General features: G+C 43.9%; 1 protein-coding gene across 2 annotated transcripts in view; it reads left to right on the top strand.

The window, feature by feature from the left end:
• Positions 1-2,878: 2,878 nt before the first annotated feature.
• ssbp4 (single stranded DNA binding protein 4) overlaps positions 2,879-25,009 on the top strand; it is a 97,406-nt gene continuing 75,275 nt past the window's right edge. The window contains exons 1-3 of one of the 2 annotated variants that reach the window (XM_052074829.1): positions 2,879-3,072; positions 15,084-15,156; positions 21,336-21,397. In XM_052074829.1, coding sequence (XP_051930789.1) covers positions 3,017-3,072; positions 15,084-15,156; positions 21,336-21,397 — 191 coding nt within the window. In that variant the 5' untranslated portion in view covers positions 2,879-3,016. The remainder of the gene's footprint in view (positions 3,073-15,083; positions 15,157-21,335; positions 21,398-25,009) is intronic. The other variant, XM_052074830.1, reaches the window with a different exon arrangement.

Raw genomic sequence — 25,009 nt, 5'->3', positions numbered from 1 at the left:
TAGTTTTTTTTTGCGATACGTGGAGAAGGTACCAAAAATCTTCACTGGGCTGGACTCACATGTGTAACGTGGTGCAACATGCTTATGTCATGTGTGACACGTGGGAAGGAGCAGCCAGAAGCAAATGCAGCGCTGTATCGGCTAAACCAATATGCTACAGACGCAGGCCCGACTAGACCGATGCAAATGTAATAAATACGATGACATCAGCACAATATTGTTTGGGGGGAAAAAAAACAAAAACAACAACAACTTGGTTCTACTTACCCACCACACCAGCTAACTAGGAACAAGGTTGGCCAGCAAGCTAGTGGGGCTAAATACATTACAGAGTTGCTTAGTAGTCAGTGATCATCACCTTCATGGTTTCGAATAAGATGCATGTAGTTCGCACAAAGGGATTACAAGACCCCGAGTACAAAAAAAAAAGACACAGAAGCCATACTAACTGCTTAGCTAAAACGGACACGTAACTGCGGAAACCAGAAGAAACTGCACGTGTAATTGAGTACACTTTTCATCTGAGCCTGGCTGGAACTGCATTAAAATCTAGCGTATGCAACAACTGCAAAATAGCAATTTAATAACTATCTGGAGAGAAAATTATACTCCATAACAGCGCTGATAGGACCACAATCGGAAATGGGGTACGTTAGCCAGGAGGTATGGCCTATAAAGTTAAATGTATATTGATAATGAATATTTATGGAGTAATGTTATTGGTTTTCACAACACAGGCCAGAGTTTTGAACTTTTGTGCAATAAATGTTCTCAAAATTAAATTAGTTGATGCTTCCCTCTTTCTCTCCATGTCTTTTGTTTTTTTTAATCAATTTAGCTTAGCTAAAGGATTGTACGTACAGTACAACCAATTCAGAAATACTAAACTTAAACTTATTTGTGTTTGAAATCGTTCCACTGAAAATGTTTGCAGACAAGAAAATGCAGTTAGTTGCTGTGCACAATTTGAATTTGAAAAATGAAAACAAAACCAGGACGGCCCAGTGGTCCAGTTGCTATCGTGCGTCGACCTCGTAGTACAGAGGTACCGGGTTCCATTCCAGCTCCGGCCTTCCTGTGTGGAGCTTGCATGTTGTCCCTGTGCCTGTGTAGGTTTTCTTCGGGTACTCCGGTTTCCTCCCGCATTCCAAAAACATGCATGGCAGGCTGATTGAACACTCAAAATTCTCCCCAAGTGTGAGTGTGAGCGTGAATGATTGTTCGTTTCTGTGTGCCCTGCGATTGGCTGGCAACCAGTTCAGGGTGTCCCCCACCTAGTGCCCCAAGACAGCTGGGATAGGCTCCAGCATGCCCCACGATCCGTGTCGGATAAATCGGATCAGAAAATTGGATGGATGGATGGATGAATGAAACAAAACCATGTGTTATATTGTCATTTTTGTTGATTAAAGTCTTGCTTTAGGTCCTTGGGATTAAAGTACAAAAAATAGTTCCTCCGAATTAGAAACTTGCTCCTCAAATGAAGTAATTGATTAACAAATCTCAATGTTCGTTTTGCAGCAACTGTCCATTTTCTTGCTCTGCTCATTGACTTCTCAGATAACGAAGGCTAACGTTAGCCTACCCAGTTGAATTGATCTGTTATGTTCCTCATAGTCTATGATGTAAATGCACTCAAATGCCCATCCCCGCATGACATCACACTCCGGGATCGCCGTGTTCAAAGAATTTCAAAAATCTCCAGGAATCACAGCGTGTAAAGAAGGGTGCAAGCCCGAACCCGCAAAGTCTTATCGGACAGACAGCAGTATGCCGAGATGTGTGATTCATCTCCGCCTGATAGAAGCACATCCTCGGCCCGGGATTACTCTGGCAAAACTTTAAGTGAGAAGAGCTCAAGTGAACTGATTTCTTGCTACCCACTCCTTTTGCCTGTTGTGATTGAGGTTTGGATTCCAGACACGACACCCACGATAGCTGTCACTCTTGTGACCGGTTGAATTAAAAAAAAAAACCCAAAAAATGGGCATGTATGTTTCTCATGATAGGATGTATGACGAGCAAGCAATACAGGACCTATAGTTGGAGGCCGTTTCGCTTGTATTTTGACATTTCCATTTGGTTTGTATCTGAATAAACTCCTCTCAGGGAAGTTGACCGATCAAATGGAAACCATGAAAGTGGTGAGCTTTTCAGGTCTGGGCAGAGCAGAGGAAAACTCTAATAATTCCCTATGAAATGTCAAACACTCACAATTTAACACATTTCTATTACTTTTTAATTTCAATGGGAAAACTGGATTTGACCAACAAGTAAGATTTGTGATACAAGAAAATAAATGTTAATCTAGGGACCAGTGAATTTTTTTTCAATGTTCATGTCATTTTAATGGATAAATATTGATTTCTGAACTGCTCCAGCTGATATAACTTTGAGGTGCGTTTTTGTGTAGTATTGACGGTTACTGTAATTGCTTCATGATCGTGGTGGCATTAAGAGGTGGATCAAATTGGGTTAAGTCCCCACCGAGTACCAAATCCTTGGCTCTGTTCTAATGCCAGTTTTGATTGACAGCATTTTTGCAATGTTTCTAATTGTGATTTCTACTCATATGTTACAAAGTAAACTCTGGCAAACTACATTAAAATAACTACTCCAGATCTCGATTCCTGGGGTCAATAAACAAAATAATGGGTGTGTTTCCCTTTAAGAAGCCCCCACCGCGCGCCCAGCGGAGGGAGGAAGTGCAGGTCTGCGTAACAGCGGCTGAGGAGAAGGGAAGGGGGTGTAGGGGGGGGGGTGATCCAGCCGATGACGGTTTCAAGTTCCCCCGATAGAAACTGTGCCTGATTTGTGGCCAATGTTGGAGATGTAAAAAAAAAGTGAGCGAGAAAGAGAGGGAGGCGGGAGCGAGGGAGAAAGGGAGGGGAGGAGGGAGGGAGGGAGGAAAGGGGGAGGAAAACACTGAAGGGGTAGCTATGGAGATGGAGCGTTTTCCTGGCTGCTTTCTTTGACAGGTGTTGAGTGGGGCAAAAGTCTTAAAACAGAATCCAGCATGTACGCCAAAGGTAAAGGAGCCGTGGTCCCTTCCGACAGCCAAGCGCGAGAAAAGTAAGTCCGAACGTTTGTTTTCTGTTAAATCTCTCGCTTTTTTTAAAGGCTGCTTTTACCTGCACGCCGCGCCGATGTGAACTTTCTCCAACTAGCTTCCGTCACTGTGAATTGACATTGTTTTAACGCACGCCTTCAAGCGCTTTAAAGGTGCGCGCGTTAAACTTTTCACTTGTTCAACGGACTTCCTGCTCGTGTTTCTTTGTTTTTTAAAGTTCGCTCCCGGTGCGTGTTGTGAAGTGCTGCTCTCGCCGGAGAACCGAGCTTGACTTGCGGGGAGCTCACGTGCGGGCTTGCACGGAGGAGTCAAAAGTTTTTGTCCCGGTAAACTTTTTTTTTTTTTTTTTTGCAAAGAGACGAAGAGGCAGTTTTGTGACTTAATGGTGCGCTTTTGCAAGGCACCGGAGCAGGCAGACTTTTTGCGGTGAAAACTGGACCGACTTCGCGGGGCTCTGTTGGCTTATCGTGCACTGAAATCACGGAGGTGTGCTTTAAAAAGACACTTGCAACCAGTCGCTTGTTCTTTTTCGAGCGCATTGGCTGTAAAACTACACAGAAACTTGAAAAATGCACGAGCAGCTCCTTTTACTTGCAATGGTGGACTTTTTTTTTTGCACCAGGCATACGAACATCAGTGGGGTTCATTCATATTTAACCGCTATGGGCCGCGGGCCACCTCCAGTCCGTTAGGGCATTTGGTCCGGTTGATGCAAGCGAGAAGAAAACACTTTTTAATACACATGCGCCGTGGTGTGCCTTCGAGTTAGGACACAATGCATATTCTCAACAAATGACATTTTCAATAACGTGACAAATTGTTCATATTCTACTAAGACACTTTAGTGCATCATGCTTTCATACTTCCATACACTGTGTGGCTCCTTCTCATGTAAACACTATGGCCACCGAGGGGCAGGATAAAATAAATTGCATGACCTGCCTAAATGAAAGAATGGTCACTTCTCAGTCAGCTGCAGTAATAGGTTTTTTTTTCAGAGAGGGTAAAAAAAAATATGCCTGTAAGTATTGCATTGTCTGTTTACATGTTGTTGCTCCACCACTTGTGTTTAAATATCTGTCGCTTAAAGGATAAAAGCACTGCAATGTCAATGCCAGGTTTGTTGGCAGGCATAAGGCGTTTTACATTGTGTGTTAGCATTAAGCTAATGTGCTCTTTTAAAACAGTTTTTGTGTGTTCTGGAGGTGTGTGTCATTTTATTTTCTTGTATGTTACGTTTTACAGTGCCATACAATGAACAAGTTGGCTCAGTGGCGTAAGAAACAATGTGGAACATTGCAAGTCAACCTGGAAATTTAAATCAGGGGGCATATCCCTTTTTTTTTAAACCTCAACTTGATGTTTGCTTCCTCTCAGGGACCCAAACTTATGAAATGCATCATCACTACCAATACATTGTCATCAGGGTGCCACATCTGTGTCAAGTTCTCTCTCTGAGTGATGATCATTCATGAGTGCTTGTTATCATAATTCACATAATAGGTGAGTGCAAAGGATTATTATAATTTTTTTAAAGCAGCATCATGATGGACATCACTTATACAGGGGGAGTTCTGTTCCGACAGTGGTGAAGGTTCCGCACCGTCGACTCTTACTAGCCTACCATTAATGCAGTAGCAAGGTCATTCATTCTTTAAAAATATAAAGCAATCCAGTGTAAAGCGGTTTGTCATTTGAGGAATATCTCACACCGCTGTGCAAATGAGTTCATTCCGTCTGTTTATAACCTCGACAACGTCATCATTGCCAGTAATATTCATTTCTAAAACACTTCTACACTGTGAGGATAAAAATTAAATGAAAAGCAGTAAGTGTGCTTGTAACTGAGTGTGCCTTCCGATGACGTTTTCTAACACCGCTGTGGCAACCTGTTGTTTGCATGCCATACGTAACAATCACAGGTCAGGACCGGGGTAAAACCACTGACTTCCTGGATTGTACATTTTTAACCAATCGACTGATGGATGACTTTTTTTTAGTTGGTTTATGTGGCTTTTCACAGTACCAAAAAGTGACACAGGATGCTGCATGTGGGACACAAACGATGTCGATAGTCAATAATTTATTACATGAATCAAAAAATTAATTATTTTGCATAGTTGAGGTTCGGCATTCACGATGGGAGTCGAAATTTGGGCTCCGTTAGTCGCTGAACACCCTTTTTTTCTGTCATGTGCTCAGGAAATCTTCATCTAACATAAAGAACGTGTCATCATGTGGCATCTCGGGGTCAAGTAACTCGAATAAAGTGAGGGCAGGAGCTTCATTTAGTCAAGCCATAACCTTGTCTAATAGGGAAAAAAATGCTTCTGCCATCCGTAAGGAGTTACAAATCTTTTTCAGTGTGCGTCACTTCGTCACAGATTTTTTGCTTGATACCCAACTATGTACTTGCTATTCGTATTGAAAATTGTTCCATGACCCAAAATGGGCCCAAATTGAAAGTGTTCAAATATATAAACACAAACGGGCACACAAGCATTTCCTTTTATATCCGATGCCTTGTTACCTTGTTGGGTCTGACATTGCGTCATACTGCTCCGGATTGATGCGTGTGCGCGTTTTGTACACCCGCATCCCAGGTGGCCCTACGAGCAGCAGGCATGAGGTGACCCTCGAACCCACATATGATGACTTAATATACACGTGACGTGAGCAGACGCCAAGGGTGCGTTTACACTTGTTTTCCGCTTCGATACCCCGCTCCACCTGAAAGCAACAGATTGATTGTAGGCTGTACCCCCCACCCCCCACCCCCAAAAGATATGCATGCTCTTGTGATCACGAATGATCTTCTCGCATGTGGTCGAATCTCTGCCGCGTTTGAAACGATCGTGTAGGAGGTGGATTAATAATTCAGCTCATGAGGAATTCACGTCGGCGGAAAGGCGGCGACACGAATGTTACTGTAATGGGTAACAAAAGCCTCAGATTTGACGATACAGGGTTGCGTGTCGCTTTGCGTTCGGATCAGCCGCGTAGGAGAAGCGTCACGATAAATGTCATGCGCTTGAACGCCAAGGATTTATTTTATGGCCTTAAATACCTCGAAGCGGGCTTCTTAAACCACTTTTTCATGTCGTGGCATGTTTTTTAAAAAAAAATGGGCGCTGCGTTTTGTGCACACAGCACAATATTTATTTTTCGAGGTGAGTTACGATTCCAATCCAATAACCGATTAATTGTCCGATTCATTAGAAAAAAATAGAATTCATAAAATAAATGATACTTTGGTCCTTTGACACTTTACAACAATAAAGACACGAATTACGGGACAAACAATTGAGTGTTTTGCAATAATTTGCTCTTTAATTTTTTCATGCACCCTATAAACTGATAACATGACAAGCTGTCCCTGAAAAGGTGAATCATGCAAAAAAAAAATTTGAATCTTTTTTATGCTGATTTGTTAAATTGTTATACATGTTATAATGTGTCCGTGTTTATAAAATAAATAATAAAAAAAAATAATAAAACCTGCAATAAAACCCAGCAACGACATTGGCCGATTAATAGGTTGTGGCCTGCACAGCACACCACTTGCATTATATAACAATGTCTGCAGTGGTACCATGACTGAACTGACCTTTGAGATGCATCATCGTGCCACAGCATATCCAAATTGCCCCAAAATTTCAAATAGAAGAAATTATCTTGACAATTTGTGTTACCGGTCACTGAATTTCTCCTTGGCATTTTCATTGTCAGGAAGACAACCAGTTGCACTTCGACTTGTGCTCTCTCACGTCCCAATCGCAGTCCTCTGCTCAGCCCAACTCAATGTTGACCTCACATATAAGGATATATCGAACGGGGTTCACTTTTATGATTCATCACTCCTAACACACCCCACGTGGACATAAATCTGTTCGAGACATACCAGGCGTACCAGGCCTTTGCACAATTTGATTGTAAGAAAAAGAAAATGCTTAAATTTGGCCCGATTTGTCAGTGTGTGTGTTCCCCTATTTCATCATCTGCAAAAAAGTCCACTGTGCATGCTTTGATATTCTCACAATGCTCATTTGTGGGCCGAGGCATTGAACCACTCCTCCTGGGTGAGGCGCCCCTGTCCAGAGGGGGTCTATTTTAGGGGTGCAACTATCAAATAATTTTAGAATCAATTATGCTACTGACCATCCCCATTGATTAATCGGACAAAAAATAATTTGGCATGATGAACAACAAAATGTGCATGTGAGGGTATATTGTTGCCATCTTCGCATCTCAATGCTGCGACTGGCCTGGTGAGTGACGTGGGTGTCAGCGAAAGTTGGCTGTTAGGAACTCAGGTTACTGGCTTACTATTAGTCAGTCGAAAGCAGCTCGTGTGTGAAAGTGCTTGTGATGTGTTTTGTTTGTTCACGTGTCATTTGGAGGTCTGTGTGTGTGTGTGTGTGTGTGTGTGTGTGATGTCCTGCAGGCCCAACGGAGGCCTCTTGCCCTCTTCGCCCTCACCTGTCTTCTCACCCTAACCTGCCCTGCAGGGCCGACACATGTTCCCTTGTAAGCGTGCCTCGGTGCGTCATCGAATTAGCTCGTATTTACATATTCATGCGGCTCTTTACATATTCACAGAGTGTAAAGGGGGCGCCAGCGGGCGCACGACTGAACAAGACTGGAATCGTCTGTTCCCACAGATACAAACGAAATCCCGGTCCAAGTGCCCAACCCAAGTGCCCAATTTTGATTTCTTGCCGAGTAGTTGGAAACAAAAATGTTGTAAACACGCTATAGCAGTAATATAAATACTTGTATTGGGATTATTTGGGAAAACAGGAATCATTTTTTCTATATGATTAAATACAACCGTGATTTGGTTCTTCCGCCTTATAGTGAGTCGTGTGGCATCTATTCCCACCCAAGTTGAAGTTACCAGACATGGTTCCTTACCTGCGAAAAGGGTGATACAAGTGGATCATTTAAAATGGATTTGCACTGTGGGTCCAATTCCAATTCAATGCCTTCATCGGATTTTTTTGGAGGGGACTGTCAGTTTTCATGTCCATTTCAAAGGACACATAATGTATCGGATATGGGTATGTTTGCAATGACACGGTCACCCATGATGTAGCGGTGCACTCGGCTGACGTAAGTGCATGCAGCCTGGGTTCCCCTTCCACTCAGTGACTGTGGAAATGTGAGAGGGAATTTTGTCTGACTCGATATGTGCCCGGCAGCTGACTGGCGACCAGTCCAGGGTGTCGTTTGCCTTTCACCTGAAGTCAGCTGGGATAGGCCCCAGCTCCCCATCACCCTAAAGAGAATAAGCAGTATTTGGAAAAAAAAAAGATCGTTGGATGGCTATTGCATGCATGTCAGTAAATAATAACGCTGGCCAACAGCAAATTTTCATACAAGGTGGCTTTATGTGTCCTTAACTCATTCAGTACCAGCCAATTCTGGACCAAGACTGAAAAGACGTTTAAAAACGTCTTTGGGAATGAATGAGTTAAAAGTATTTTTCACGCTGATTTGAATTTTTTTTTTCTAGCACATCCGGGCTCTTTAGTTTTTTTTTATTTTTACAGTTTGACCTATCAAATCTAAATACAGATTTTACCATGCCTTGTAATTTATAGCTATGACATTCCCAGGAAAAAAATTCAACCTAACCCTTAATTAATTTGTTTTGAAATATTTTCCTATATTACATTATTCTATTAAAAAAATATTATGAAAATCTGATGTGCTAGAGCAAAAAATAAGGACATGCTCAGAATTAGCCCCCAAAAAATCATTTTGAAAAGTTTGCTTGCATCAAGAACTGTGAGGCAGATATCCAAACCACTAGGCCACCGTGCCGCCTCCCCAACATCTAATTAAATTAAAGCGAGCGCAAGCCGTTCAGGGCCTTTTGTATTAATATCACCTTATTGTTCAGTCACTGGTAACTCTTTGAAATGTGCGCTGATGAATCCCGGGTGTTAATTAACGCTTCCGCACTCGCTGATATCCTCGATAGCGATCAAACGTCTTCATTCTGTTTGTTTACAGACATTCTCTCGTGTGATTTGGAGATTTGTTTGGCCTTAAAGATCTTCAAGTGTAAAGTTAATCAGTTTGTTTCTTTACATCCCCCCCGCTCCTCCTCCTCTGGCTCCTCCTACGTATTTACTTGCCGTTTAATGGCGTGGGGTTGGGGGTGGTGGGGATCTTCAGGTTTTCAATGCGCCGTTTTGACTCGGCACAGATGGCGCCGCCATCTGCATTTGAGCCTTTTGAAGACGGCATAAAGAGCTGTGCAGGAACAAGAGAAAACATTGCTGGAAAAGGGGAAAGGAACCCTTGATTTAGCCCCCCGACTCTCGGTACCCTTCGGCTGATTACGCCGTCGTCTGGGAAAATGACAACAGTCAATTAATGCTGCTGCTTGTCAGCCGCGGCAGCCGCCAGTGCACACACGTGTCAGATTGTTGCACTTGAAGTAAAGTACGCCATGTCAATATTCGATCAGCGGGTCTCAAGTTATGAATCGGTTTGACCTCGACTCATCGAGGGCTTCCGCTGTCGTTCTTTTAGAGGAATGCAGAGCAGATACAAAAAAAAAAGTGCATTTGGTGTGCACTAAGAATCGATTTTGTGGAATTTTGTCCTTTGTGTTGAATGGATTGTTCATTATTTGTGCCTTTCGAGTGCACTACCTGACTGCAACCTAAGGAGGCGCTGATGATTCACCCAGTTACATGGCAATATGACGTCGGCTATGGGAATTTGAAATGCAGTGGAGCCCCGCTAATTGCCTGGCTTAGGCACCGGCCCAACCCGCGAATCGCAAAATTCTGCATATAATTGACACCCAGTGGAATGCAGTGGATAGAATATTTAATATTGAATATTTTTCCAATATATTAGTTTACGATTAAAAATCGTTTACAATTTGAAAATAACTACACATTCTGTATTTAAAACTACCACATAACTTTACACTCCAATATTGCAATAGTCGGAGGCATATATTCTTTATCCTCTGCGAAATACGAATAATATTACTTCAGCATGCTGAGCAGTTGTGACCATCATATTCGTATGCTAAAAGTGTACTTAATTTTTTTCTTATACAATTATGACTTTTTTTAAAACATCATTTTATTTTTGTAACGTTATAACCTTATTTGTAACATTCATTCATTCATTCATTCATTCATCTTCCATACCGCTTGATCCTCACTAGGGTCGCGGGGGGTGCTGGAGCCTATCCCAGCTGTCTCCGGGCAGTAGGCGGGGGACACCCTGAATTGGTTGCCAGCCAATCGCAGGGCACACAGAGACGAACAACCATCCGCGCTCACACTCACACCTAGGGACAATTCAGAGTGTTCAATCAGCCTGCCATGCATATTTTTGGAACGTGGGAGGAAACCGGAGTACCCGGAGAAAACCCACGCAGGCCCGGGGAGAACATGCAAACTCCACACAGGGAGGCCGGAGCTGGTTATTTGTAACACTGGGACTTTATTTTTGTAGCATTGCAACATTTTCAGGAGTTATATTACAGCTTTTTAACATTATTTCCAGATCAAAACTTAATTATTGTTGATTTGTCCAACTTTGCCTTTTTTCAGATTTTCATATTGCAAGCTTTTTTTTCGTATTAATGTTATGTAATGTAAAATTTGGATTTTTATTCTCCATTCTTGTAACATTATGCGTTATTGGGTTAAAATTACCTGTAGATTGTCATGGTATAACTTTTTTCCCCCCTCAAAATTGCATTTTCTTTTTCTAATAGCTTTTTTCTTGTGACATTTTCCCTCATATTTCAACTTTTTCTTGTCATTGTCCATTTTTTCCCCGTAAAACTTTTTCCTCGTAAATAATTAGACTCGTAATATTACAATTGTAATTCTGGCAGTTACAACTTGATTCTTGCTATTTCATGACTGTAATACTTTCATCTCACAACATTACGACTTTTTGTCTTGTAATTTTACGACTTCATTCTCGTAGCATTTCACCCTCATTATATTGCACCTATTTTATGACTTTTTTTTTTGGTCTCGTTATTTTACTCATGCTCATCAGCTGCTGCGGGAGGTCTTGACTGAAACCGACATTTATGGCTATATAATCTCCCGCTAATCATTCGAACTGCTTTCTCTGTCTGGCTGGTGCGATGATGATAAACAGATGAACAAAATGATGGGGCATTTTTTTTCTTTTTTTTTGCTGCAGGTGTTCTTCCGTCGCGCAACAGTGTGGCTGTGCATGTTTGCCGCCTTATTGACACTGATTTGTTTTGACAAAGGGAGTGGCGTAACAAAGCCGAGCAAATATAAACAGCATGTGCGATGGGAATAAGCTTTAGCGGGCACGCTCCGCTGTATCACAGCATCCACGTCGTTCAGGCGCCTTCAAGTGGTACATCCATACTGCTCTTATACGATCGTCATGAATAATTAATATTCTGGAAATAATATTTTGCGATTTTATGTGGCTACACTTGGCGCGTAAGGTTTAAATTATGCATGCGACACATCTTTAGTCTTTTTTTTTCCTCTCAAAGATAATACTGTCTGTGAACAGAGGTGCTTAATCCCTCTCTTTCCCAGCACACCTCAGCTCACCCTGCTCCCGGTCGAACTGTTGAATTATTGAAACAAAGACACGAAAGTTCATTTGCTAACTGTCTGCGCTTTAGCCGCTAAGGATGGCTGAGGAGCTCTTGTCTCTGGAGGCGAGTCGAGGAAAGGGAATGCGAGGATGGGGCAGCCCAGGGAGAGGGAGGGCTAAATGTCAGGTGTGTTTCCAGGGGGACCAGGTAGTAGAAGAGAAGACTTCTTGATGTGTGGGCGAGCCACAAAGCGCTCATTCGGACCAGGAAAGGAAACCACGACTTGTACCGTGGTGATTATCTAAGTGGAGCGCACATCAGCGCTCATGCATCTAGTAGTCTCTACATTTGGGTGAACTTAGAGTGGAATGGTGGATCGCAATGGACATTGGTCGAGCTGGACCTTCAATTTGTTCATTTTTTTTTTAAAGCTATATTTTCTCCATGGAAAAAATATGCAAATAGAAATTATCTGTATGCACCAACCAATCTTTTAATAGTAGGCCTTTCATGTAAAATTATATTATATAAGGACGGCACCGTGGTCGACTGGTTAGCAAGTTAGCCTCACAGTGCAGAGGTGCAGGGTTCGATTCTGGGAGCGGCCTTCCTGTTTAGAGTTTACAAAAGGATATATTGAGGTCAAATCTCTCTCAATTTATATTTTTGCTTTTATTTTACACTATCTACCCAGCTATCTAGCTATCTAGCTAGATACCTAGCTAGATACCTACCTAGCATCTTATCTATCTACCTAGCTACTTGGCATCTCATCTATCTACCTAGCTATGTAGCATCTTTATCTAGCTAGCTAGCAAGCTTTCTATCTATCTAGCTACAGAGCATCCTGTCTATCGATCCATAATCCATCCGTCTTGTTCGACCAATTGCATATAAGTGAAACCCCTCAAATATAAAATCTATGAATATACAAATCAGCAGGGGCCAAACTGTGAGTATGTGGGAGATGTATGTGAGTAAATATATCTGTGTTTCTTGTTATCCTGTATGTTAGCATTAACATCATAGATGTTAATGCTAATGTTTGTCACCACTGTCTATCTGTAAGAATGCTAAGGAAGTTGAGAGCTTTCGATGAACATGTTCTACATGTGTTTTTCCATCTCGTCTTTCTGAGTGACGTGTGTTATTCGTGTCGGGTTGACTGGGAAGCCATTCCAGTGTTCCTTATCCGCTTTGGAAGAAGGAGGCTGTGACCTTGAGGTTCCCTCTGACACCGTCTTTTCTGCACCACCTCCTCACGGCTCCTTCATCTGCCCGGCCTTCATCAGTCAGCCTGACAAAATGTCCTCACCTCTGTCCGCTTCTACTTACCCGCATCTGACCGAGTAACAAAAGGTGTGCTCCCACCCTGAAGCCTGGTCTGAACGAGGGGCTCTGAATAATGTATTGCTGTTGGGGCAGATGCCCATCGCCAGGGCACCGAAACCCTCAGATCACACCAGGCCCTGCTATGAAACTTTCATAGCTCCAGTCTTCATGCGGATGACCGTTTGTTCCCACAGACTGCAAAACAGTGCATGGGAGCAATTCACATGGCAAAAGGAGCCTCTTCTTCTCAACAGGCAATCCTTGTACATCGAGGGGGATATGTTCTCGACCCACTGTGATTTTTACAGTAGGGGCAACATTAAAAAAAACATTCCTCACACGCTTTAAATGTATTTCAACACATTTTTCACACACTTATTTAAAGATATTTGAACTATTATATGACGTATACTTAAACCGTTTCAGGGACAGTGGTTACTACAGTGGACAGCTTTTCATGTTATCAGGTTACCGGGTGCATGAAAGGGTTATGCACCCTCTCGCAGATGACATAAAATGATGTGGTGAGCCAGATCTGGCCCTTGGGCCTTGAGTTTGACACCTTTGATCGAGAGGTATCCAGAGACTTTTGACTCCCCCTGCGACAGTGAAAATTGCCAGACAGGTTAGAATGCGACATTAGGGATTGGATTAAATAAATGAAAATATATATATACACACTAGCTGGTTCGCCGCCCTCCGGGCGGCTCATCAGCTAGTTCCTGCGGAAGGCTGGTACAAAAGTGTTGTTGCTTGGTTCAACTTTTTGTTCGCCTTCATTGCTTATCGCGAAAACAAAGAGATGCTTGGCTCTACTAAATAACTAACAATTTTATTGCAATGCTTGTGGGTAGACAACATTTTTTCGCTAAGATGCCCGCGCGATCGTAGTGAGCCACTGCCTGAGCGGCGCAGTGGCGGCGCGCAGCGGCGCGGTGAAGTAGGTACGTTTTAAAAAGGGACAGATGGAAGGACAGACCGCATGCGGGACGACGCGCAGTATATATATAGATATATATTTGCACGTACACGCATTACTAATGTTTTATTATTGTTTTCAAAAATTTTTTTGGAATAGCATTATGCTCATGTCAGAAGGAAGACTGTAATGATCAAATGTTTTTATCCTGAGTAAACTGTGAAAGTCTTTTCATGGGGCTTGAAACGGAGGCACCAATAGCCAGGAATGATTCATATCGCTCGACAAACAATTAAGGAGTCTTTATATGTTTCCTTTAAGGGGCACTTCATTGACAAACTGGGCCTCGAGGTATACTAGAAGTAGCTATAAACAATCTAATCTTATGAGGATTTCCTTCTCTTTAAACCATCGGCCAAGAGCATAGGATGACCGTCCGTCTCTGCTCGTCGGCCACAATTTATTTTTATTTTTATTTTTTTTAACGGACTCTAGTTTATTAATACAACACTTTACTCCTTCCGGCAGCCGATGAGAGGGCCCTGCAATATGGTCCAAGCCTCGTTTGCGCTCCTTCTGCTGGAACCAATGTGCTCACAAAAGTGCTCCGCTCTACTCCTCCGAATGCGTCGCGCCAACGTCTGCCTTCACACCTCTCAGTCACGGAAGTCCAATTCCGCGCTTTTATCGACAGAGGCACAATCAGCGTCGTCTTATTATTGAGAGTTCTTTGAGTTTCATTTTTTTTGAAAGCATTCGGATGCAGCAGGAATCCTTTTTTTAATTTTTATTTTTTTTTCTCCTCCCCACTAACGCAGCGTTGATATCTGGTACTTGACTGCGCTCTTCACGCCGCTCCACATTGTTGTGCTTTGCAGCGGCGTTCCGCACACCGCAGGGACGTGGCCGAGTGCCACGGAGGCTCTTTGGCTCCGAGCTTGGAGAGCTTTATGCCGCACATTTACAACCCGTCCGATGTGTACATGATCTTCATACTGTTAAATCTTGTTGATCCCGCCGCCCTCTCCTTGATATCGCAGGGAATGATTCTCCACCAGTGCATTTTGTTGGGCCCATTTGAATACATCGTAGACAAATAATGTCTGAAACATGAAAAAACAAACAAACCAAAAAAAAAACAGTAAAACTGAAACATGCTTTTGTTTTTGTTTCTTTGTGTGTTGCAGGTTAGCTTTATACGTGTACGAGTATTTGCTGCATGTCGGCGCACAGAAATCAGCACAGACCTTCCTGTCAGAGGTAAGGCTTCACTCTCAGGTCATGCATAATGTAAACGGGTCACTCACGGAGACTTGAAGTCTTATGTAAGCTTTTTCAAATTCGAAACATCAATTTTCCCTTCCAAATGACGTTGGCGGTGAGATCCGATTCCTCGTCGATTTTCTTTTTCGATTCTGATTGGGTGAGGAAATGAAATAATCCAATTTTTCGTTTGCTTTCACGCTTTAACCCTTTCGCGGACAGCGGTTACTACAGTGGACAGATAGCTTGTCACGTGATCAGGTTAGAGGGTGCATGAAAGGGTTAATATTTTCAACTTTTGACATGATGATACAACATTTTCAGTATTCACTCATTATCCGGAATGTATCCTTTGGAAACAAACAAAACAAAGGAGTCAACTTCTCAACGGATGCGAAGAGACCAAAAAGTGCATTTTTTGCGTACTTTAAAAGAAATCGGAGTACCTCAGGAAATTGTCCTACTTCTCTTGGTCCAGGGAAAATGAAATACTGAACTTTTTAAGCCCAATTGATCCAAAAACAAATGATTTTAATTTTCACCATTCATGCCAGGATATCGGCTCTCTTTTAATCCACCAGGTATAAATCTTTTTTTTTTTTTGTTCCACAGTAGACATGAGACTTTGCCGACTCACATTTGGGAATTTACTGGGCTCCTTTTGCGTTCAACTTGATCCAAAATATATTCAGACAGACAACAAAGAAGAGTTCTGAAAAACAAACAAACAAAAAAAAGAACATATTTGACCTAGTTTCACAAAATACCTTTTGTGCAATGATAAAATCTCCAGAGCGAGTTGGGGGAACCTCGCCATAGGCACATCGGAGAGACGTGAGCATCAGAGCTGACCACCCCCGGTTTTCAGTATTCATCCATCCATTTTCTAATCCGCTTATCCTCACGAGGGTCGCGGGCGTACTGGAACCTATCCCAGCCATCTTTGGACAGTAGGCTGTGGACACCCTGAACTGATCGCCAGCCAATCGCAGCGCACACTGAACCAAATGATCATTCGCACTCAGAATCACACCTAGGGACAATTTAGAGTGTTCAATCAGCCTGCCATGCATTTTTTGGGAATGTGGGAGGAAACCAGAGTACCCGGAGAAAACCCATGCAGGCCCAGGAGGAGAAGATACAAAGGCCGGAGCCGGAATCGAACCCTGCACTTCTGCATTGTGAGGCAGGCGTGCTAATCAGTTGTCCACTGTGCCACCATCAGTTTTCAATTATAATTTTTAATTTTTCTTCTCCTCCTCGCTCGTCACGGTCACCCAGACATAAGTCCAATCACAGCCGAGAACGAGGCGCTTTGAGCGGCCTCACCAGTCCCCGTCAGTGGGCTGATTTTTTTTTTTTCCCCTCACCAAACGATTAAAAATGTCATGCTTGTTGTTGCATTCAAAAAATGTGTACATTTGGCATCCTTAAACCTACAAACATGCTGACTAAAGCATGTTAAGTAAAGAATAACATTAGCAAGCAAGAAGTCATCGATAGAGAATGCTAAAAATGCTAAAAATGTTTCGTACCCAAATGAAGCCAGCCCTGTTTTTTTTCCCGATGGCCCCTTGACTCCTTGTTAATTTCACATAATGTAAACACGGCGCCGCTTTAGCTCCTTGATATGATTACCCAGCCTTCATTATTAGGCCTAATTTGTGATAAACGCTGTGTAATTAGATCACTTTGACGCATTGTAAGCATGTGTTGTTCGCTTTGTGCTACGACATTTAAGCGGCTCAGCCGGCCTTCTTCCACTGTCAAGTTAAACGCAACGGGCGCTTATTTGGAAAGCGTTCCAAAGCAAAGTCATCACCTTCCTTTGTGATAAATTCTGGCTCCTTGCTAATGATTGCGCGGGGCGGGGGCTAGCATACAAAATACGCTTTATTTTTGCAGGACTTGGTGTGTTCAAAAGTGCTGTGGAAATCAACTTTCATTTACTTGCTTTACATCGCTGCCTAGGCGGCCCGGTAGTCCAGTGGTTAGCACGTCGGCTTCACAGTGCAGAGGTACCGGGTTCAATTCCAGCTCCGGCCTCCCTGTGTGGAGTTTGCATGTTCTCTCCGGGCCTGCGTGGGTTTTCTCCTGGTGCTCCGGTTTCCTCCCACATTCCAAAAACATGCGTGGCAGGCTGATTGAACACTCCAAATTGTCCCTAGGTGTGAGTGTGAGCGTGGATGGTTGTTCGTTTCTGTGTGCCCTGCGATTGGCTGGCAACCGATTCAGGGTGTCCCCCGCCTACTGCCCGGAGACAGCTGGGATAGGCTCCAGCACCCCCCGCGACCCTAGTGAGTACATTGCTGCCTTATTGCAGCTCACCTTTATTGGCCTCCAAACAACTTGCCAAGAAAAAGTGCTCAGAAAAATCTGCATTGGTTTTTGAAATTGTAAAAAAATCCTGGATATGGAACTAAAGTTAAATCAAAATGACAAAAAAATTGAGTGAGGACTGTCCAAAAAAAAATAAAAATTCTCAATTCTTTTAAAAATTAACACACCTTGTCTGACACCACATTCATTTCTCTTCTGTCATTTTTTGCGGCATAGAAAAATTCATTTATGAGTCCGGATCGCTCCAGATTTGCCAGTCGAGCTTGGCCGGAGGAATTTTTCTCTAACCGACCAATCATATGATGGAAAAATGCTGACGTTATAGTGGGCCAGCGAGCTGTGAGGCAAACTTGAAATCTGACTGGATAAATTAAAAACTCCGCTTGATTCTACACTTTGAATGACACAGCCAGCACTACTGATTCTGAAGGCCATGGACGGATTAGACATGTCAGCACCCTGGACTGGAAGCAACCAAGCAAGAAACAACTGTAAACGTTCCGTACCCCAAAAACATAAATGTAATATATGCATATATGCATCATTCCACCCACAACAAAACGAGAATCTCTGAACCCCCCCTACCCGCCCCCAAAATCCCTGAATGACTTCCATTTTATTTGTTTTACTCCATCCACTGAGTCGCTTTGATGTAGACATCTCAAATAGGTCTGCGTATTTGGATTACGCTGACAGACGAGTGTACGTGTGAGTAAAAGCAGCAGCTTGACCTTTCACCACTCCCGCACTATCACGCAGTTGGAGCAGGAGCACATAAAGTGAGTGGAGTATTAGACAAATGGTTGGGAAAAGATACACTCTGTCAGCCATCTGTATTCATCAGTTCACTTACCAGGTTTACACTCCGGCTCTTCATGAATCACCAGAGAGCGCTGCTTTTATTTCTCCCCACTTTTACTCTTCACTTGCTTTTGACTCGGATTCACCCTTCGCTGGGGATTCATTACTGTGGCGGAAGTAGCGCAACCCCTAAACTAAACGCTACACCTCCACTTATGGGCTGTTTGACCCGATGACGGGGGTTTTACGGCTGGCGGGTCGTCCGTAAATATCACACGGCGAAACAAGGACATCGTTCGTTCGGGATGAAAATAAAAGTAGTTATGAAGGTCGGAGGAAAAGTTAATGATGTTGAATGAGAGCATCGGTCATCCCGGCTGGACCGCTTCGAAAGATGATTTGAGATGTTTGCTTGATTTGCGTCCAAAATAGACTTTTGGCGGATTGGTTGGAAAATGAAGTGATGATCGATACGCATCCGTGTTCCGTCTGGGCGTTTCTGGATGCGGTACGAACGTAAAAGTATCACCAAAAACACACGGATTGGGCACCACTCGATAGAAATCAATACAAAAACTGTCATAGCCATAACCCACGCAGGCCCGAGAAGAACATGCAAACTCCACACAGGGTGGCCGCAGCTGGATTGAACCCGGTACCCCTGCACTGTGAGGTGCATGTGCTAACCACTGGACCACCGGGCTGCCCTACAGCAAAATAATCATACATTTTACAGCCTAGGTGATGATCATAGTTAAAGTGCATTCTTTAGTATTACTTTTGTTACGGTCTCAAAATTGGACTCTCAAAACGTAGACTCAGATGAAATTGAACTAAAAGAGTTTATTCATACAAAAACTCAAGACCGACAAAGCACAACAAAGGACGCTATTTACAATAACCAGGGAAAAACAAAACTAATTAAAAACGCTTGCAAAGGCAAGGGTAATATGAACAGAAATGACTTGACATTAAAAGACAAGAAGATGGCCAAAACGGATAAAAAACCGAGAATTGGCAACAAAAATACTTGCTATAAACATTGGCAGCAGGTGTGCCCACTGGAGGGAGAGCCCTCGTCTGCCACCTGCTGGAGACACCCAAGAATAGGATCGCAACAACTTTTTTTTGGTTTGTTTGTTATAAAGTTGGATTTTTCTAGATGTTTGTCTTGAACTTGAAACAATCACACTTGGTAAGCACACAATGTAAATAAATCGAAGTGAAACCTACAGTATTTTCTAAAAATTGGGTTTGTGTCTTTAGGCAAACAAGATCCTGTGAGGGCAACAGGTTCAAGTCATTCTGTTCAGCCGCCGTGTGCAGCTCCGTCCATGTGTCCACGTTTATTGTACCCTCTCACCCACACCAAAAGAGATGTGAAAAACGTTTAGGGACCCTTTGTTGTCCCGTGTAGACCGAAGGCACGCTCTGTCTAATGTGAGCGCTATTGCTCGGACTCTCAATTAACCTTTGATCCTCCGACGGTGATGTGCTCACATTTCGAGTACCTATATGGGCGCACTTTCCCTGACCTGAGTACTCGTTGTAACTACAAGCAGACATCCTGTAAAACATGTAAGAAGCGATTCAATAGTAACTGTGGTGGTGACTATTTTTTTCGATCACTGGTTGCAATTACAAATTGAGACTAAACCGAAGCGAAGATCCGATTTGTTTTGAATGAAAATGGACATAAGATGATTCGGTTGGATGCGGTCAGACAAAACAGTCCAATCAGTCCACACGCTTTTCCATCAGCCACACTTCATTCCAAGATTATTGTTTAAAAGCAAGGCAAGAACTTTATTGATTTCTCCCGGTCAAATGTCGGATCAGTTGAGTGCATGTTCCTCAGTACTCAGGCTTGGCACTGTTTGCAAATCATCTTCCAACTTTCTGCAGATTGTTGCTCTTTGCCAAAGCCAAAAGGCTCTCCATCTACTCCCCAGATGCTCGAGGAAGCTGGGCCAAAGTTGAGGCTGACAAATTTCAACCAATTTTCCCGCTAATCAGTGTTGGCTCTGCAGGGATGGCAGAATTCTCTGGATTTAACAGTGTTGAAATATAAAGAAATGATCTCTCATGCACCTTTCCACAAATCGGGCTGGTCGGTTTAACGCAATCACATCCAGAGACAAGGATGTTATTCAAGAAGAGACCACAGAAAATTGATCGCTGCAGCAAAGTGGAGAATGTAGAGTATAACACTGCAATGTCCTGAATTATGTGTGTTATTCAAGAAGAGACAGAGGGCGTAGTACGAATCACTGCAGCTTATTGGAGACTCTGGAGTGCAATGCTGCATTGTCCAAAACTTAGTCTATCCAGTCCAGAGGAGACTGAGGGCAGAAAAGTGGAGATAATAGAATATAAAACAGCAGTGTCCCGAACTAGGTGTGACATTGAAGAAGAGACTAAGGGCATAATACACTCAAATGCAGCAAAGTGGAGACTGGGGTGTACAATCATGTAGCATCCAGAGCAAAGTGTGTTATTTAAGTGAGAGTGAGTAAATAAGTGAGTGACAGAGTGAGGGCAAAATAAAAGATCGCTGCAGCAAAGTCGAGACTGTGGAGCATAACACGGCAGTGGGCAGAGCAGAGTAAGGTTAGAAAATGGACAGCTGCTGGTAACTGGGGATTGTAGAGTGACCCAATGAGAGACCGGAAGTGGTTTCTTGCCATCTGGTACCTGTTAGTACTTGGTTTTACTAGTGAAAAAGCATCAGTAGTCAGTAGTGGGAGGTACCTTGAAGTGCGGAAAAGCGACGCAGTCGTCCTGAGTGTGCGTTGTGTGTCGCGGTGTGTGGAGAAAGGTAGCCGGTTCGCTATTACGCCCTGGATCTTATCTGGCTGGACGTCCGGATAGCAGCTGGAGTTCTCGATGCTGCGACAGCCACTCGGTGCGGGGGTGTCGGCGGAGAGGAGCGAGATTTTTCTGTACAACCAACTAAAGTTTGAAGGACGTTAACGCAAACATAAATATATAATATAGAATAGAAATAACGCTCTTCTTCCTTGTCTCCCTCTCAGATCCGATGGGAGAAGAACATCACACTGGGCGAACCTCCGGGATTTTTACACTCGTGGTGGTGGTATGTATACATGGCGATCAAACTCTGTTAACACGCAGCCCCACACACATGGCTCACGTTACTACTTTAAGGGTGCTCGTCGCGTCGGGACAGCGCAATGCGTCGCGGTGGGGTTGGCAGTAATTGCAGGGAACGCTAAGTGCGTCATCTCGCATATGTTGAAGCGCTCCTCGCGTGACTGCCGTTCACCAGTGCGGTCTTCGTTCTTTACACGGCATTGTCCGATAAATTCACATTAGTCTTGATTTCTCTGGGGCTTCTTTCTTCCATTCGGCCTCTTTTAACAAACGCGCCAGGTTCACTAATGCTAAGCGGCGGACAGCGTGTTCCGTTCCGTCTGTCTGGCTGGCTCGGGTCAGTGCGCTTGCAGGCTGACGCCGTTGTCCTGCGCAGAAACGAGCCGCGTTTCCAGCCAGGCAGTACATTTCGATGCAGTTCGCCACGGTGCGGCGTAACGTGTAGGCGACAGGCTGGTGGTTATGTAATGATCAAGGCAAGGCCATACCGTGTGGTCTTGCAATGAATTCAACAAAGAAGACATTGTTGTCCTTCCTTTTCCATCACGTCAACCAGGCAACGGATTGCCTGTCCTCGTTTGGGTCACGGTTGGGCTGGAGCCTTTCCCATCTGACAGGTACACCTAGAATGGTCGCCAGCCGATTAAAAGGCATATTTAGCACGCCCACCAAAAACATTCACACCAACAGACGGATTCAATTCTTCAATCCTCCTAACATGTTTTTGGAATGTGTATTGGGAGAACTCCACACAGGAGGACAGGAGCGGAGATTCGAACACCTCTCTGTGATTGTTCTGAACTCCTCTTTCCATGCCGGGGGTCAAATTGAACGGATTAATGCAATGCTGGAAGTCTTTGGACAAGTTCCCATGGTTGACATCAAGCGTGGTGTACATATTTTAACCCTAGGGCCAAATTGAGCATTTTTCCTTCTTCACATCAAAGGCTAAATTATTGGATGCCCTTAAAAGATGATCTTAAGCGATTATTGTTCAGCGTGATTTATACTCTGATGCCAGCAATTGCAAAAATTAAACCTGGTCAATGTTTATGATTGCATAACCCTCTGTTCTTTCACTTTTGCGCTTTCTTCTCCCCCACCGGCAGTCTGGATGCCCTGTGGCAACGATGCTTCCTCTCAAAGTGAAGTCTTTGCAGCGCGACAGAAAGCGAAAAGACTCCTTATTGTGACTGAGATGTGTGATGTGTGTGGTGGGCTGTCTTGGTTATGTAACAGCAGTAAGCACGCATCCTATGTTTTTCCTCATCCCGTGTGGGATTGCTGGAGACGGCATTTTTGGAGAATGACTCAACAAAGTCAGAAGATGTCTGGTTTACTGTATTGCTTTGGTAGAAGCAGAGTGGCTTTTAAAGCAATGGAACCCCCCCTCCTTCCCCTTCCCAAACGCAGCTTCCCGGTTTCATACCAAGAGCTTGACAAATCCAACGTTTTACGCTCAAGTGGGAATGTGATGCGCTACGAGAAGGAAGTGGCCAGAGAAAAAGGGTGCACACAAAGAGGCAGAGGAGCCAGGGACAGCCAAGTAGACTGAATCCTCAGCATTAGTGGCACGGGGGCGGCGAGAAGCGGAATAAGAGGTTTGACAGGAGGGCCGCTTTGTTCGGCATTCACACTCCCGCCCCGTATTGTAAATGTGCCGTTTCATTCATTCATCCTGTTTGGGTCTCAGTGTGTAGAACGTGTTGACATGGCTCGTCAGGGTCTTGGAAGAGCTCTGCTTCGCTCAGCTGGACAGTGGTAGCAACAAAAGGCAAATATATCGTGTGTGTGAATGTGTTGTGAGGGTAGCAAAGAGTGTGAGATGATTTAGGGTAGCATTCCTCAGCACCGGGCAGCGGACTGCTACCGGATTATGGGACATGTGGTGTCAGGTTCCACAGAGAGACTGAACATTTTCTTTTTTTCCCCCTTTTTTTATAAAAATAATTTAAAAAATCTGTATATATAGATATATAATTTATCATCAGCGCCTGAAACAAGTATCATTTTGAAAATCAGTTGCAACCATCTGCCTATGCTGTTGTAGAACGGAAACAGTAATTGCAACAACTACATTTAGCATCATGCTGAGTTGCACTTTGAATCTTTAGGTTTTATTGATTTATATGCCGGAAGTCAAAAATATTGCTTCAAGGGAAAACCGGTTGGGGACTGTTGACCTCGAGTGTGCGTTTGAGTGTGTGAGTGGAGAGGAGGCTGATGATTAGCCGGGCAGGCCTTTAGAGGATACGACATAGCTAAGGGGGTGTCTGTCTGGGCCGCCGCGCACCACGTGGACACGAGAACTCACGATGGGGGTAGGTGGGATCCCGGGGTTGTTGCCGGGGTCCACCCATTGGACAACAACCCCCGGGACTCCTCTCCTCTCGCACCCCCCCTCCCCCCAAAACAAAAGCTCCAGATGGTAGGAAAGCCACCAACCTTCCACATCGCTCCCGCCCCGCCGCCCCCTCGCAACCTTTGTTTGCAGGCCCGTCCTTTGTTTGCGGAAGAGAGACCCCCGAATGGATTAACTCTTTGCATTTCAGCTTCTTTTGTGTTAAACAGCCAAATCTAAGACCCCGACCCCGCTGTCACCCTGGCCCCACCCCCCAGCCGTCGTCTCCTCAGCACCTCACTAGGCTGTTCTTCGCCGCCTCTGTGGATGCTTCCTGTAGGATGGTGTAGGGGGCGGGGGGTGCTTTAGAATACGACCGAGGAAGGGACTGGGGAGGTGTTGGGGGACTGAAGCTTTTTTAGTGGGGGGTTCACTCATCCACATCTGTTGTTATGGATGGAAGGATAAAGAAAAGCCTCAGTGAGGGCTGCAGGTGTTGATTGTGACATTAGCTCCTTCTTTATTGGCCACTGCTAGTTGACTCCTCTTTATCCCCAAATCTATTGCTTTAACCAATTTTCAGTGGATGGCCACTGAATTGTAAACCCACTTGATCACACACACACATACACACACTAATCCCCTCACAGTAACAGTATGGCACGGGAATCTCTGGGTGCCATCACTTTGTTGGCTATTTTGTTTTTGTTGGGGAAGAAGATACGTTTTTTTTTTTGCGATACCTGTATTGCTTTAGGAGTATCGTCTCCCCCAGCCACTCTTCATACGCATGTTTTTGCATGTTAAGTATCCTTCCACTACCAATATGGTACCTGCAATTTTCCCAAAGCTGATTTTCGACCTGGGGAATAGTTCATTGGGTTTGTGTGGGTGTCCGTGTACTTGTCAAGTTAGCTTGGTTTGGCTTTAGCTCACCCGCAACCCTAATGAGGACAAGCAGCATAGAAAGGATTAAAACAAACAAACAAACAAAAATAAAACAAAACACCCTACCTCTTTCCCCACAAAGGGGACACATTTCTTTTCTGTCTCTTTTGAAATTGCGCCCCATTACCCCCCATATTAGCTCCAGATGTGAAGGATTAGCATAATGTTGTGTCGCTAAGCTAGCAAGGTTGTAACATGGCGCACATGAATGTCAAACATGTTTGGAACCCTTGTGTTGTGCATCACTGATATAGCAATGTATCGTGTCAATGTTATACATCTGCCAACACACAAATGAGAGCTTTT

The sequence above is a fragment of the Hippocampus zosterae genome, chromosome 8 (genome assembly GCF_025434085.1).
Source record: "Hippocampus zosterae strain Florida chromosome 8, ASM2543408v3, whole genome shotgun sequence".
Taxonomy (NCBI): domain Eukaryota; kingdom Metazoa; phylum Chordata; class Actinopteri; order Syngnathiformes; family Syngnathidae; genus Hippocampus; species Hippocampus zosterae.
The sequence above is the reverse complement of the archived record's forward strand: the minus strand, read 5'-3'. Positions and strand labels throughout refer to the sequence as shown.